We start from the raw sequence: 15,725 nt of genomic DNA, 5'->3' as shown, positions 1-15,725 counted from the left end.
ATACATATTCTTTAATGCTGTCTCCGGGACAGGAGTCTTGCAAAATTATATTTGATTTCCCACTTAGTTTGCATCTGGCTCATTCCCAGTCACCCCCTCGGTCCAAATCAGAACAAGCACACCGTTTGCGCAATTCGGCAGCATAAAGATAGCTTAAAGTTTATTTAATTGAACCACAAACATCAAAACATTCAACTGGGTGTAAAAGCGGGCAAGAACCAGGAGGGAGAGAAGAGGAGGGGGCAAGGTAATGATATAGAGGATAGATAGATGGGTATATGAATGGATAGACAGACAGAGAGACAATGTAGATAATGTCTATGGTATGAGAAAGATGAGATGAGATGGGATGGGATGGGATGGATGGATAGATAAAGAGATGAGAGATAAGAAATGATATATACACAAGCAGAACAGAGATGGAAAGGAGGACACCAGGTGATCCCTCCTCGGATCTGCAACACAAAGGGAAGAATTTGGTGGGTAGGAAGGACGAGTCCAATGAGGAGAAAGTATCCCATGCTTAGAAGAGGCTCTCAGGCTTCCTGCAGATGGAATCTTCCACCCACCCCTCCTCAAGATGTCAGTCACAGCCTAGAAAACAAAGGCCTGCCCTTTTCGTGCATGCACAGGTAGTCCTCGACTTATAACTATTCATCTAACGACCATTCAACAGCACTGGAAAAAATATGACTTATGATCAGTCCTTGCACTTAAAATTGTTGCAGCATCCCCACGGTCATGTGATCAAAAATGGGGCGCTTGGCAACCAGCATGTGTTTTCAACCCTTGCAGGAGTCCCAGGATCATGTGATCATCAGGCTGGCTGAGGAATTCTGGGAGTTGAAGTCCATGAATACTGGCTGAGGAATTAAGGATGTTGAAATCCAGAAATGCTGCCTGGGGAATTCTAGGTTGTAAAGTCCATGAATGCTGGCTGAGGAATTATGGGTATTGAAATCTACAAATCCTAGCTGGGGAATTCTGGAAATTTAAGTCCATAAATGCTGCCTGGGGAATTCTGGGACTTGAAGTCCACAAATACTGTCTGAGGAATTATGGGTATTGAAATCCAGGAGTGCTGCATAGGGAATTCTGGGAGTTGAAGTCCATGAATGCTGACTGAGGAATTATGGGTATTGAAACCTACAAATCCTAACAGGGGAATTCTGAAAATTTAAGTCCACAAATGCTGCCTGGGGAATTCTGGGACTTGAAGTCCACGAATACTGCCTGAGGAATTATAGGTATTGAAATCCAGGAGTGCTGCCTAGGGAATTCTGGGAATTGAAGTCCGTGAATGCTGACTGAGGAATTATGGGTATTGAAACCTACAAATCCTAACAGGGGAATTCTGGAAATTTAAGTCCATAAATGCTGCCTGGAGAATTCTGGGACTTGAAGTCCACAAATACTGACTGAGGAATTATGGGTATTGAAATCCAGGAGTGCTGCCTAGGGAATTCTGGGAGTTGAAGTCCATGAATGCTGACTGAGGAATTATGGGTATTGAAATCTATGAATCCTAGCTGGGGAATTCTCAAAATTTAAGTCCACAAATGCTGCCTGGGGAATTCTGGGAGTTGAAGTCCATGAATACTGGCTGGGGAATTCTGGATGTTGAAACCCAGGAACGCTGGCTGAGGAATTATGGGTGTTGAAATCTACAAATGCTAGCTAGGGAATTCTGGGAGTTGAAGGCCCTACATTTTTAAATTGATGTGAATTGAACTAGATTAGAACGGCAACTGCCATTTGTGAGGTTGCCATTTTTTTTAGCAAATATCAACTCGTGGAGTGCAATTTCTAACAAGCCCCACTTTCTCCTCCACCTCCGCCGGCTTGCCAGGCTTAAGGAGCTCATCATGTGAAAATAAATAAAGCAGCAAAAAAAAGCAAATAAACAGGCTGACAGAATAATCAAGATTAGATTGCAGCGCCTTGGGAAGCTACAGAATCTCTTACCCGCCCGGCTTCTGCTTGTCAACCCCTTTGCCAATATATCATTCACTGATGTATCTATATTAAATTGCCAACCTAAAGGTCAGCGATCGGGCAGGCACACATTGTGCAGGGCGATGTGTCTTCTGCATTTAGTGCACAGTGAGTTTACCCCGAAAATGCCAGGAATGGGATTTTTTTTTTCTTAAAAAAAAAAAACTCAGTAGATAGCTGCTTGTCAAGAAAAACAAGCGTTGCTTATGAACTGAGTTCAGAAAGATGGTTGTGTTTTCTGGTTCCACCACAAAACTGCACCCGACGAAACCGCGTCGCTGACGTCATCAACAGGGCGACAACAGTTCGGAGACAGAAGCACGCTGTAAACCCTAAACCTAAAATTAACCCCTAAACCTAAATCTAACCCCCCTAAACCTAACCCTAACCCTAACCCTAACCCTTAACCTAACCCTAAACCTAACCCTTAACCTAACCCTTACCCTTACCCTAACCCTAACCCTAACCCTAACACTTAACCTAACCCTAAAGCTAAAGCTAACCCTAAACCTAACCCTTACCTTAAGTTGAATCAGCTTGCTTTCAAAGCGCTATTTAAAGCGCCCTTCTTTCTCCGCGCTGGCTGTTGTCGCCGCGTTGATGACGTCAGCGACGCGGTTTAATCGGGCGCGGTTTAGTCGAGCGCGGTTTTGACGGGTCACGGTGTTTTCTTGGCCAGGAGAAAGGATTGGCAGCTGCGTGGCCACAAGGACGGAGACACGCATGGAAATGGTTGCAGGAATGGGGCATGTCTAGTGTAGGGAAAAGGGGGACTAGGCGTGACATGATAGCAGTGTTGTAGTATTCAACAGATGAGCAGAATAACAGAATCGGAAGGGGCCTTGGAGGTCTTCTAGTCCAACCCCTCCCTGCTGAAGAAGGAAATCCTAACTTCCTTTTTTCCTTCAAATTTTATTATTTTATTTATTAATATTTTGAATACAGAACATTGTCAGAACATTGTCAGATTTCCGAAAGATGCCCTGATAATTGATCCATGAGCCTCGAGCCAAGATTCAAAAGAAAACCAGTCCTCATTTACAGAAGCAGAGAGAGAGAGTGTGTGTATGTGTGCGCGCGTGTGTGTGCATGTATATTATTATTATTATCATTACATTACATACACACACACACACATAATGTATGTAATACATTTTAATGCATATGTAATGTAACAATAATAATATAACAGTGTTTTAGCTAACTTTTTGTATTGGCTTATTTATACTTCTATACTTATATGACTCTACTCGTTGATTGTCTTGGCATATTTATAATTATGAGTCATTTTTATAATTCATTCATACGCAGCAATGATCTTTCTTTGCCTAATTTCTACCTCTTGTCTGTAAAATCTATTTCATATCAAGTAATAATACTCTGCGTCCTCTTTATCTTTTATTTTTAAAGTCAGTCCGTCCATTTCGGCACAATCTAAAATTTTCCAAATCATATCCTCTTCTTCCTCATTTTCCCAATAGCTGCCTCTACCTAGGATCGAACTGTTATGTAAATAATGCTTTGGTAAAAATTGGCCTGTGGCACTAGGGCCTGTTTTTATCTGCTCACTGAAGGTTCTGGATTGGTGAGAGAATACCTGGCAGCTTTTCCCAAACATTTTTCCCCTTGGTGCTCAACCCTTTTACAAGAAAAAACTTACAATGACAAAAAATAAGATTTTGTAGATATGGTGTTCCAGGGTAGTTAGAGGAAGGATGAGAGACAATGTTATGAGCCGTCACAGACTTAACTGATACAAGCCTGTAAGAGATCTCCAAAGTTGATTGATAAATAACATAAAATTAGTAGAAATCCAGAATAGGAAGAATGTGAAATTCGAGTCCACTTGCTCAAACTTTTTGAAGAAAGTAAGATGGCTGAATTGTATAACTAGTTGGGTAAGATGAAAGGAGGCCAAATAACTAAGTTCTACTACTAAGATTTGTTCCCAGGTCTTAAATTATCAGCTTGAGCCAAAGCGCACTTTCATCAAATATTATCTGTGGCTGCATCCATAAAGTTACAAAATGGAGGGTTTAAAAAAAAAAAAAATCTTTATGAAGGAAGTGCATATCTCTTTTGCCTCCCCACTCCTCTGACTCAAAAAATATTATGCCTGTTTTGGAAACACAAAAGAACACGGAGTCCAGGTTTAATCAGCAGAGATAATAAAGAAATGATCCCACATGCTTAAAAGCATTAGTGCCGAGTCTACTCTGCCATTCCCAAAGTGCTGGGAAAGTATTTACTGTTTTAAGAGATTCACACCCACATGAACCTTTCAAAACCCTTCTGCTTGTTGAAAGAGAGGATGAGAGAGAAGGGGGGGGGAGGGAGGGAAGGAAGGAAGGAAAGAAGGAAGGATTAGAAAGAAGGGAGGGAGGAAGAAAGGAAGGGTTAGAGAGGAGGGTAGGGAGGGAAGGAAGGTTAAAGAAGAGGGAGAGAGAAGGAGAGGAAAGAAGGAAGGAAGGAAAGAAAGAAGGAAGGAAGGGAGGGCGGAAGGATTAGAAAGGAGGGAGGGACAGAAGGTTAAAGAGGAGGGAGAGAGAAGGAGAGGAAGGAAGGATGGAGAGAGTGTTAAAGAGGAGGTACAAAGAGGGAGGGGGAGGGAGGGTTAAAGGAGGGAGAGGGAGGGAGGCAGGGAGGGACGGAGGGGAAAAGGAGGGAGGGTTCAAGAGGAGGGAGAGATGGTTAAAGAGGAGGGACAGAGGGAGGAAGGAGTGAGGGAGAGTTAAAGAGGAGGGAGAGATAGGGTTAAAGAGGAGGGAGGGAGGAATGGAGGGAAGGAAGAAGGAAGGAGAGAAGGAACGGAGGGAGGGAGGATGGAATGAAGGAAGGAAAATGGAATGGAGGGAGGGAAGAAGGAAGGAAAGAGAAAAGGAATGGAGGGAGGGAAGAAGGAAGCAAGGAAGGACCCTACACCACAAGCAGAACACCTGAAACGAAGCTGAAGTTCCCTGTGAAGACTTCCAAGTCTGAACCTGGCCGTCATTCCCCTCGGATGTTCTCAAAGCAACATCGTGGCAATTAAAATGAAGCGATTAAAATAAAAGTACACAGATCACCTCTTGTTGAAAGAGCCCACTCTACAGATGCTTCTGTCTGACATGGCAAACGTTTTTCTCTGCCTCTGAAACTCACACTTTTCCCCCCCTTAATCATGACGGTTTCTTTTAGAAATGGCCTCTTCCCACCCACCCACTCACCCATCCAAACCCCCCTTCCAAACATGTGACAGGCTGTCTTGGATGCATCAGTTAGCAAAGCAGCTCTTTGGCTCCAACAAACAGATCTGGGTTAGCAGAACAGCTTGCTTACCTTGGTAAGATTCCAGATAACTCTGAGGCAGTCTCACTACAAGGAAACAGAGGGACAGAGAGAGAGAGAGAGAGAGTGAGATAGAGAGAGAAAGAGAGAATGTGAGAGAAAGAAAGAAATAATAAGAGAGAAAGAGAGAGAAATAATAAGAGAGAAAGAGCGTGTGTGTGTGAGAGAGAATGTGTGTTTGATAGAGAGAATGCGAGAGAAAGAAAGAGAGGTGAGAGAAAGAGAGAAAATGTGTGAGAGAGAATGTGTGTGTGAGAGAGTGTGTATTTGATAGAAGAGAGTGTGAAAGAAAGAGAAAGAGGGACAATGTAAAAGAAAGGGAATGTGAGAGAAAGAGAAGGAGAGAATGTGTAAGAGAGAATGTGTGTGAAAGAGTGAGAGAAAGAGAATGTGTGTTTGATAGAGAGAATGTGAGAGAAAGAGAGAGAAGGTGAGAGAAAGAGAAAGAGAGAGAATGTGTGTGAGAGAGTGAGAGAGAGAATGTGTGTTTGATAGAGAAACAGAGTGGGAGAGAAAGAGGGAATGTGAGAGAAAGAGAAAGAGAGATAATGTAAAAGAAAGAGAATGTGAGAGAAAAAGAGAGACAATGTAAAAGAGAGAATGTAAGAGAAAGAGAAGGAGAGAACGTGTGAGAGAGAATGTGTGTGAGAGTGAGAGAGAATGTGTGTTTGATAGAGAGAATGCGAGAGAAAGAAAGAGAGAGGTGAGAGAAAGAGAGAAAATGTGTGTGAGAGAATGTGTGTTTGATAGAAGAGAGTGTGAAAGAAAGAGAAAGAGAGACAATGTAAAAGAAAGGGAATGTGAGAGAAAGAGAAGGAGAGAATGTGTAAGAGAGAATGTGTGTGAAAGAGTGAGAGAAAGAGAATGTGTGTGATAGAGAGAATGTGAGAGAAAGAGAGAGAAGGTGAGAGGAAAGAGAAAGAGAGAGAATGTGTGTGAGAGAGTGAGAGAGAGAATGTGTGTTTGATAGAGAGACAGAGTGGGAGAGAAAGAGGGAATGTGAGAGAAAGAGAGAATGTGTGTGTGTGTGAAAGAGAGAATGTGTTTGATAGAGAGAGAATGTGAGAGAAAGACAAAGAGAGATAATGTAAAAGAAAGAGAATGTGAGAGAAAGAGGAGGAGAGAATGTGAGAGAGAATGTGTGTGAGAGTGAGAGAGAGAGAATGTGAGAGAAAGAGGGACAATGTAAAAGAAAGAACGTGAGAGAAAGAGAATGTGTGTGGTAGAGAATGTGTGTGAGAGAGAGTGAGAGAAAGAAAATGTGTGTGTTTGATAGAGAGAACATGAGAGAAAGAGAAAGAGAGAGACAAGAGGGGGGGGAGAGAAAAAAGAAACTTCATTAGTATTCAAATGTGTTTAATCCTAATAAGTAAGAAAATTCACAAGAACTGCAGATATACATTAACAACATTCGGGTTTTAATTAGGAATATTTCCACACTTCATCTCGTTCAAACGCTCCCCGGATTAACAAAGAAACTCTCCTTTTCCTTCCCTTCAATTCCCGGGGGATGGACACTGGTGTGTGCTGACAACGCTAAAACACTACAGAAAAGCGATTGTGCAAAGGGCAAGAGAAAGAATGCTTTGGTTTTTCAAAACTAAAAAACCCTGAAACCCCCCCCCCCAAAAAAAAATCAAAACAATTCCTCCAAAATCATTGATAAGAATGGCTAAGGGAGAAGAACGTTTGCTAGGATTATTCCTTAAATTATCGCAAGACTCATTTTGGAGGCTGTTTTAGACTTCTCTCCATGTGCTTAGGATGTGAATCATGTTATATAACACATCACGGTCCTATTTTTTATTTTATTTTGGTATGATTTCATACATACACGCTCAATAAAAAAAAATAACAGAGATAAACGAAGAGAAAGTAAAGAAACTGACATTTGGCAACACGCTACGGTTTTGGAATCAGCTGGGTTTGTCAGAAAGTTGAAGAACATAAATAAGAATTTAGGAACTGATCTTGTTTATCCTGGATCAGTGTTTCTCAACCTTGGCGACTTTAAGTCCTGTGGACTTCAACTCCCAGAATCCCTCAGCCAGCACAGCTGTGCTGGCTGGGGGATTCTGGGAGTTGAAGTCCACAGGACTTAAAGTCGCCAAGGTTGAGAAACACTGATCCTGGATGGCACTTTTCGTAACCGTAGGTGGGAATTCTTATCATTCCTTGCATTTTTCAGCTAGGAGGGGATGCGTTATGTAACACCGTGACATTAAATGAAATTAAAATGATTTTTAAATAATCTTTTTTAAAACAACGACAATACATTTAATATAGCTGAAATCTCCGGAGATATCAAGATATTACAAGATATTGTATGTTCTCATTCAAACTTTATAAGATCTTATAGAAAATATAGCGCATATATTGTCCATTTACGACAACAGTTGAGCTCAAAATTTCAATTGCTAAGCAAGGCAGTTGTTAAGTTAATTTTGCCCCATTTTACAAGCTTTCTTGGCCCAAAGTCACCCAGCTGTCTTTCATGCCTAAAGCAGGACTAGAACTCACAGTATCCTGGTGATTGGCCCAAGGTCACCCACCTGTCTTTCATGCCAAAAGAGAGATTAGAACTCACAATTTTCCATTTTTCTAGCCTGGTGCCTTAACCACTACCACCAAAATGGCTCGATTAATTAGATAAAAAGGAGGAGGGGAAGGAGGAGACAAACCATTGATCTCTTGGGTTCTAGGATACCCAACACTTGGTTAGATCCATCTTAATGGAATAACAAGAGTTGAAAGGGACCTTGGAGGTCTTCTAGTCCAACCCCCTGCTCAGGCAGGAAACTTTATACCATTTCAGACAAATGGTTGTCCAATCTCTTCTTAAAGACTTCCAGTGTTGGAGCACTCACAACTTCTGGAGGCAAGTTGTTCCACTGATTAATTGTTCTCACTGTCAGGAAATTTCTCCTTAGTTCTAGATTGCTTCTCCCCTTCATTAGTTTCCATCCATTGCTTCTTGTTCTGCCCTCAGGTGCTTTGGAGAACAGCTTGACCCCCTCTTCTTTGGAGCAGCCCCTCAAATATTGGAACACTGCTATCATGTCTCCCCTAGTCCTTCTTTTCATTAAACTAGACATACCCAATTCTAGCAACCATTCTTCATATGTTTTGGCCTCAAGTCCCCTAATCCTCTTTGTTGCTCTTCTCTGCACTCTTTCAAGAGTCTCAGGATATTTTTTATATCTCGACAACCAAAACTGAATGCAGTATTCCAAGTGTGGCCTTACCAAGGCATTATAAAGTGGTATTAACACTTCACGTGATCTTGATTCTTTCCCTCTGTTTATGCAGCCTAGAACTGTGTTGGCTTTTTTGGCAGCTGCTGCACACGGCTGGCTCCTATTTAAATGGTTGTCCACTAGGATTCCAAGATCCCTCTCACAGTTACTATTATTTCTTCTTATCATGTACACCTATTCGTATATCAATGTAGCACACATGGAATTTGCTTGTCTGTCCTGACACAAATGCCACAAAAACCTCCCAGTGGGTCAGCAGGAGCTCCTGATATGAACAACGTGAGCTGTTGAGTCACATATCCCGAAGCAAACTATCACTGGCTTAATTGCATCGGAATCAAAATGTCACCATATGGGTCGATCTAATTCTCACGTTAGAACTGCGCCCTGGAGAAGAGTCAATTACCGTGGAGGTCAAATTCAGAAGCTCCGTTTGTGACTTAGAACCACCTGGCCTTAAAAAAAACGAAACAAAACATCTAGAGTTGAAAAGGCGAGGTCTGTTCTCCCCTTGTAGCTACTCAAACTAGAGGTACCTGAATATTTCGAAAGGAGGACATGACTACTGTCACAACGGGTGTCCATCTCAGCCGTGGCACGACAAAACCGCAAAGCCCTTATCTGCGGAGACATAAGCGCGTCGCTAAAGCCGTGATGTCATCACCGCGCGTCATCACCGCCGCGACAACAGCGCAGCAACAGAAGGGCGCTTTAAAACGGCGCCACGGCAGAAAGCCGATTTCAATTAAGGTAAGGGTTAGGATTAGGTTTAGGGTTAGGTTTAGGGTTAGGTTTAGGGTTAGGTTTAGGGTTAGGTTTAGGGTTAGGTTTAGGTTTAGGGTTAGGGTTAGGGTTAGGGTACTGAGTGCTTGGGAATGCGCGGATTTGCCCTCCGTGATTACATCGCGGTAGGGTCGCGTTTTTCCTTAGCGCTTCAAACGGTGCAAATTAGTCTTCGCGCTTATGTCTCCGCGGATAAGGGCTTCGCGGATTTGTGGTGGAACCCATCTCAGCTACTCTTGAGAGAATTTCTTCAGAATTGCTAAACCTCGCTGGCCAAGGAAATGCAATCCAGCTTTACTTCCCCTCTCTCTGCTTCAAAAATTGCACTGAAGTAAGGTTGCCAATAAATCTAAACGAAAAATCCAGAAAGTCCAGATGCCTCTTGAAAAAAGCACCTTTGGGACAACCATGATTGGATGAGTGAAAATCTCCACAGACATCCAAATGACCACTAGATGGCAGGAGAGACAGTTTGCTATGTCTCTTGACTGTCCTCTAGTGGCGGTTCAAAGTTCTGCAGCTACATATGGCAGCTTTTCACAACCTGCCAACCCCATCTCGGTCTAATTCAGTGATGGCAAACCTTTTTCCCACCAAATGCCGGCCACCTGGTCTTTGTGTTTCCAGGAACAGGCAGCCAGTGTGCGCATGCGCACCGGCCAGCTGGTCTTCGGGTTTCACGCACTCCGGTGTACGCGAAGACCAGCTGGCCGGCGCACATGTGTGCCTCAGAAACCAGAAGAGCAGCTGGCGACGGCACGCGTGCCCACAGAGAGGGCTCTGCATGTCACCTCTGGAACACGTATTATGAAGCCATCTTTTACCTTGATGCCAAGAAGACATCAAGGCTTAAGTTTCCTCAAAGTTCTCTTTTATTAGAGATGTCATATTGGCACATCTGGGAAAACCCGAATCTGAAACCTTCCAGGTTTTCCCCACCGAAACGAAAGTTCAAGTCCCTGCCCAGCACCCACACGTCCATCACATGGCCCAATCAGGCACCATCCAAAACTGGAGATGCCTCCCAGTCACACCACTCCAGGTGCAGGGCAAGACGTCCTTGACTCTCTGAGAAAGGAATGTTATTTTGACTATAAATCTCCCATACTCCATATAATCCCCACTCCCATTTTCCCACAGTAGAAAATGTGGCAGGCCTGAAGGCCCAGTGCAAAAAAATGGCTTCCGGGTATGACAGTCGCACTGTTCACTTAGTAACTTCGGATTGGCTTAACGACTGTCGTAAAACTGGTGATAAAAAAAATCAAATCCGGTTCAACATTATGACTGCGATAATTTATGATGAGAATCCCAAACTCAATTGTGGTTGTAAGTTAAGTATTACCTGCAATTGCATCTCCTTTCCACCAGCCTCAAATTTAAGCCAGAATTTGCAGTCATAAATTCTGCTACTTGATAAATACTTTTTTAATATATATTTTATATATATATATATTATTTGTGCTGATAAATAAATAAAGGGAGACTAGTATAGATCTATTTCAAGCTATTTAGCTCTCATCAGCTAGCCATACCCTTACTGGGATTCGAACCTGTGCTGTATAGCATCTTACGCAAACGTCTTAGCCATCAAGCCACAGGTCTCCTCCTTATCAGCTGAAGCCAGGGAAGAAGGTATATATTAGTGTCACAACCCCTGGTAAGCCCCAATTATGGGAGGAAGCTAACTGCTTCCAACATCTGTCAATCGGCTCGTCACAAGAGTCCATCACGACAGAAACCCAATATTTTTACTGTTGCCTTTTTGTTATATTTGTGTTTTTTATTTGTGCTGATAAATAAATAAAGGGAGACTAGTATAGATCTATTTCAAGCTATTTAGCTCTCATCAGCTAGCCATACCCTTACTGGGATTCGAACCTGTGCTGTATTGCATCTTAGGCAATATATATATATATTTGAGCTAAAGGCTAGAGAAGGCAAAGAGAAATAGAAAGTGGTTAAAATCTACTTAGAAGATCAACTCCACCATCTTAGAGGTGAAATATAATAGTTGCAAGGTTTGGCTTTATTCCAGATTTCCTACTTTGGGAGAAGGAGAGAAAGCTTCTAAGATATTCAGCAACCAGGAAAAAGCATCTGGAAATAGAGAGCCGAAGGAGATACATCCCTGTCACATTTAAACTCTGCTATTTCCAGCTGTTCCCCTCACAAAATTTATGGTGGTTTCCATGCCTAAATATGGACATACACACACTGTCCCCACTAGCCTTCTCCTGCTGCTGTTGTCTGTCAAATCCGGCATGATTTTGCTTGCATTTAACAAAACCTAGATAAGAGGGTAGAAGAGGCGCCAGCCGAATTTGCAGACGGCACAAAACTGGAGAGATTGTTCAGAAGACAAAGATCAACGACAACTTTATCTCGGACAGTCTGTGTTGGGTGACAGTGGTGTTTGACAAACCTGATGACTTTAAAATAGGTAGACTTCAACTCCCAGAATTCCCCAGCCAACAGGGCTGGGCTGGGGTTTCAAGGACTTGAAGCCGGTTCCACCACAAAACTGCGCTCGAATAAACCGTGCTCGACTAAACCGCGTAGCTGATGTCATCAACAGGGCGACAACAGCGCGGAGACAGAAGCACGCTGTAAACGCTAAACCTAAAATTAACACCTAAACCTAAACCTAACCCCCCTAAACCTAATCCTAAACCTAACCCTAAACCTAACCCTTAACCTAACCCTAAACCTAACCCTAAACCTTAACCTAACCCTAACCCTAACCCTTAACCTAACCCTAAAGCTAACCCTAAAGCTAACCCTAAACCTAACCCTTACCTTAAGTTGAATCGGCTTGCTTTCAAAGCGCTATTTAAAGCGCCCTTCTTTCTCCGCGTTGGCTGTTGTCGCCCTGTTGATGACGTCAGCGATGCGGTTTAATCAGGCGCGGCTTAGTCGAGCGTGGTTTTGACGGGTCACGCTTGAAGCCCACATATCATAAAGCAGGAGTGTCCAAACTTGGGAACTTTAAGACTTGTGGACTTCAACTCCCAGAATTCTTCAGCCAGCCATGTTGGCTGGGGAATTCTGGGAGTTGAAGTCCACAAGTCTTAAAAGTCCTCAAATTTGTACACCCCTGTCTGAAAGAAACACTGGGCTAGAAGATCTCCTGGGTACCTTCTAGCCCCATGCCTCTATGATTCTGGCCAAAGAGCTTTGAGGAATAACTCGACTCCCTCTTCTTTCTGCTGCCCCTCAAATATTGGAACCCTGCGATCATTCCCCCCCCCCCCCAATCTCTCATTCTTTTCTCTAGAATGATGCTGCTTAGCATTTTCAGAATTAGCCAACGTTGGCTAGAAGCTACCAGAGATCCAAGCAATATCTTTGTGTTTGAACACAACACACACAACCTGACAGAAATTCCTGGCTGGGAAAGGGAGGGGAAGACAAGATCATTTATTAAACTGATTTATAGTATGGGAACAAAAACACCAAAATGCCAGAAAAAGGTGTAAGCAGGGAGGACAGAGGGCTGGGAAGTATGGCTTCTACTGATTTAATTAGAGTAACAGAGTTGGAAGGGACCTTGGAGGTCTTCTAGTCCAGTGTTTTTCAACCTTGTCAACTTGAAGTCCTGTGGACTTCAACTCCCAGAATTCCCCAGCCAGCTATGCTGGCTGGGGGGTTCTGGGAGTTGTAGTCCACAGGACTTCAAGTTGACAAGGTTGAAAAACACTGTTCTAGTCCAACCCCCTGCTTAGGTAGGAAACCCTACAGCACTTCAGACAAATGGTTGTCCAATCTCTTCTTAAAAACTTCCAGTGTTGGAGAATTCACAACTTCTGGAGGCAACTTCTGTTCCACTGATTAATTGTTCCAACTGTCAGGAAATTTCTCCTTAGTTCTAGATTGCTTCTCTCCTTGATTAGTTTCCACCCATTGCTTCTTGTTCTACCCTCAGGTGCCTTGGAGAATAGCTTGACTCCCTCTTCTTTGTGGCAACCCCTGAGATATTGGAAGACTGCTATCATGTCTCCCCTAGTCCTTCTTTTCATTAAATTCGACATACCCAGTTCCTGCAACCGTTCTTCATATGTTTTAGTTTCCAATCCCCAAATACTCTTTGTTGTTCTTCTCTGCACTCTTTCTAGAGTCTCCACATCTTTTCTACATCGTGGTGACCAAAACTGAATGCAGTACTCCAAGTGTGGCCTTATCAAGGCATTATAAAGTGGTATTAACACTTCATGTGATCTTGATTCCATCCCTCTGTTTATGCAGTCTAGAACTGTGTTGGCTTTTTTGGCAGCTGCTGCACACGGCTGGCTCGTATTTAATTGTTCCCCAAAAGAAAAAAACCAAAAACAGTTTGTAGATGTCCAGGGTAATGAACATCTCAGCTTCCACATCCCAAAGGCTGACAATTCAAAGCGTAATAATTGCAGGAGAGAATCTGGAAATAATAGCAATCTTGGAGGAAAAAAGCCACTGCACTTCACGAGCTGCTGAATGCGCACTTTGGTTTCCAAATTTGTTCTCCATACTGAATCTAAATGGCTTCCCGTACAGGTGCTTAACTTTTATATTGACTGACTTGGATTTCCCTTTCCAGCAGGAAAACTGGCTTACCACAATCTGTAACTTCCTCCTGGGAGGAATTCACCGGTATCTCCTTTATAGGTTTATCAAATCTGATTTCACCTGCTAAAGCCGCTTTCGGTAACCAGTGTCTGCTTTCAGCAGCTGTTCATAATTTCTTCAGGCCATCTGTCCTTCTGCTCAAGAAGGCATTCCCAGGATTTTTGACATATGACAGACACAGTGTGTTTTGCACTCCAATCTTGCAAAGTGATTGGTTCCTTTCCTAATCCTAAAACCTCAAGGATTCCCTATATGGAGGCACGCTGTTTTATGGACTGGTCTTTGACTGCAAGAAATCATCACCACCACCACTACCTCTTCCTCCTCCTCCTCCTCTCTTTCTCCTTCTCATCCATCTTTTCTCCGTCTCTATCTCTGTCTCCTCCTCCTCCTTCATGCTTTCTCCATCTCCATCTCTTCCTTCTTCATCTCATCTCCATCTCCTCTTTTCCATTTCCTCCTTTCTCCATCTCTTCTTTTCCCTCTCCATCTCATCTCCTCTGTCTCCTCTTCCTTCTCCTCCATCTCTTTCTCCTCCTACTTCTCCTCCTGACTCCATCTCCTCTTCCTTCTTCATGTCCTTTTCCTCTGTCTCCTCCTCCTCTGTCTCCTCTTCCTTCTTCTCCTTCTCTTTCTCCTCTGTCTCTTCCTCCACTGATTAATCGTTCTGTCAGAACTTCTTAGTTCTAAGTTACTTCTCTCCTTGATTAGTTTCTACCCATTGCTTCTTGCCCTGCCCTTAGGTGCTTTGGAGAATAGCCTGACTCCCTCTTCTTTGGGGCAGCCCCTGAGATATTGGAAGACTGCTGTCATGTCTCCCCTAGCCCTTCTTTTCATTAAACTATCCAGTTCCTGCAACTGTTCTTCATAGGTTTTAGCCTCCAGTCCCCAAATCCTCCTTGTTGCTCTTCTCTGCACTCTTTCCAGAGTCTCCACATCCTTTTTACATCGTGGCGACCAAAACTGGATGGAGTCCCTCCTCTTTATAGCAACCTCTCAAATACTGGAATACTGCTTTCCCCGAAATAGAACAGGACCTGATCTCTCCCCAAACAATAATTGCTAAAGCAATTTTACACCGTTCCCTCCCCCCCCAAAAAAAAAGTAAAGAAAAGAAATGAACCCAATAAGGGAAAAAAAAGAGACCTTATTCAGTTCAATACCTTGGCACCCTGAACCAAGCAATTCCCCTTATTAATCATTGCAGCATCGACACCCTGAGCCCCTGCTCCAATTAAATAATAGACTCCTGGATTGACTTTTAAAGGAGGCTGTGTGCTCATTAATATCTCACGTATTTTGCTTTCCGAAACCAGCCCTGGAGGTGTGTCACTGGGTTCAGGCAAAGAAAGTGACATATTAAGCTTCATTTACTCAGCAGTGTTCGGAGACAGGAAAGCGAAGGAGCAGAAGGAAATAGTGGGGAAGTGGGGAAAAAGTTCCGGTATGAAATACGGAGTGGGAATTCCAAATTGTTTCCTGCCTTTGCATTCAGAAATGGATCCATTTATACAGGACAATGCTCATTATAATAAGAGTAGACAAAAGGAAGATTAATCTCATTTTTTTTTAAAAAAAAAAGAAGGGTTTTTTTTTTCTCTATCCCCAAACCAGTCAGATTTCAAGAGCTTCTTGTCAAGTGTAATTATACTGCTATTACCGAGGGACAGAGATATTGTATCACAAATTACGCTGCACGGCTGAACACAAATGGTGTGGCATGAGCATCGGGCACAGAGGAGAAGTAAATCAACTTTT

The 15,725-nt window shown here is 43.0% G+C and overlaps 1 protein-coding gene across 1 annotated transcript in view; it reads right to left on the bottom strand.

The window, feature by feature from the left end:
* Window positions 1-15,725, bottom strand: part of CELF2 (CUGBP Elav-like family member 2) — a 669,316-nt gene that overhangs the window by 535,043 nt on the left and 118,548 nt on the right. The window contains exon 2 of the mRNA XM_087722719.1: window positions 5,314-5,349. Coding sequence (XP_087578845.1) covers window positions 5,314-5,349 — 36 coding nt within the window. The remainder of the gene's footprint in view (window positions 1-5,313; window positions 5,350-15,725) is intronic.

This window comes from Thamnophis sirtalis, unplaced genomic scaffold, assembly GCF_051295495.1.
Source record: "Thamnophis sirtalis isolate CommonGarterSnake01/CBP01778 unplaced genomic scaffold, rThaSir2_p1.2 scaffold_9, whole genome shotgun sequence".
Taxonomy (NCBI): domain Eukaryota; kingdom Metazoa; phylum Chordata; class Lepidosauria; order Squamata; family Natricidae; genus Thamnophis; species Thamnophis sirtalis.
Note: the sequence above shows the minus strand (reverse complement) of the source record. Positions and strands in the feature narration are given on the sequence as shown.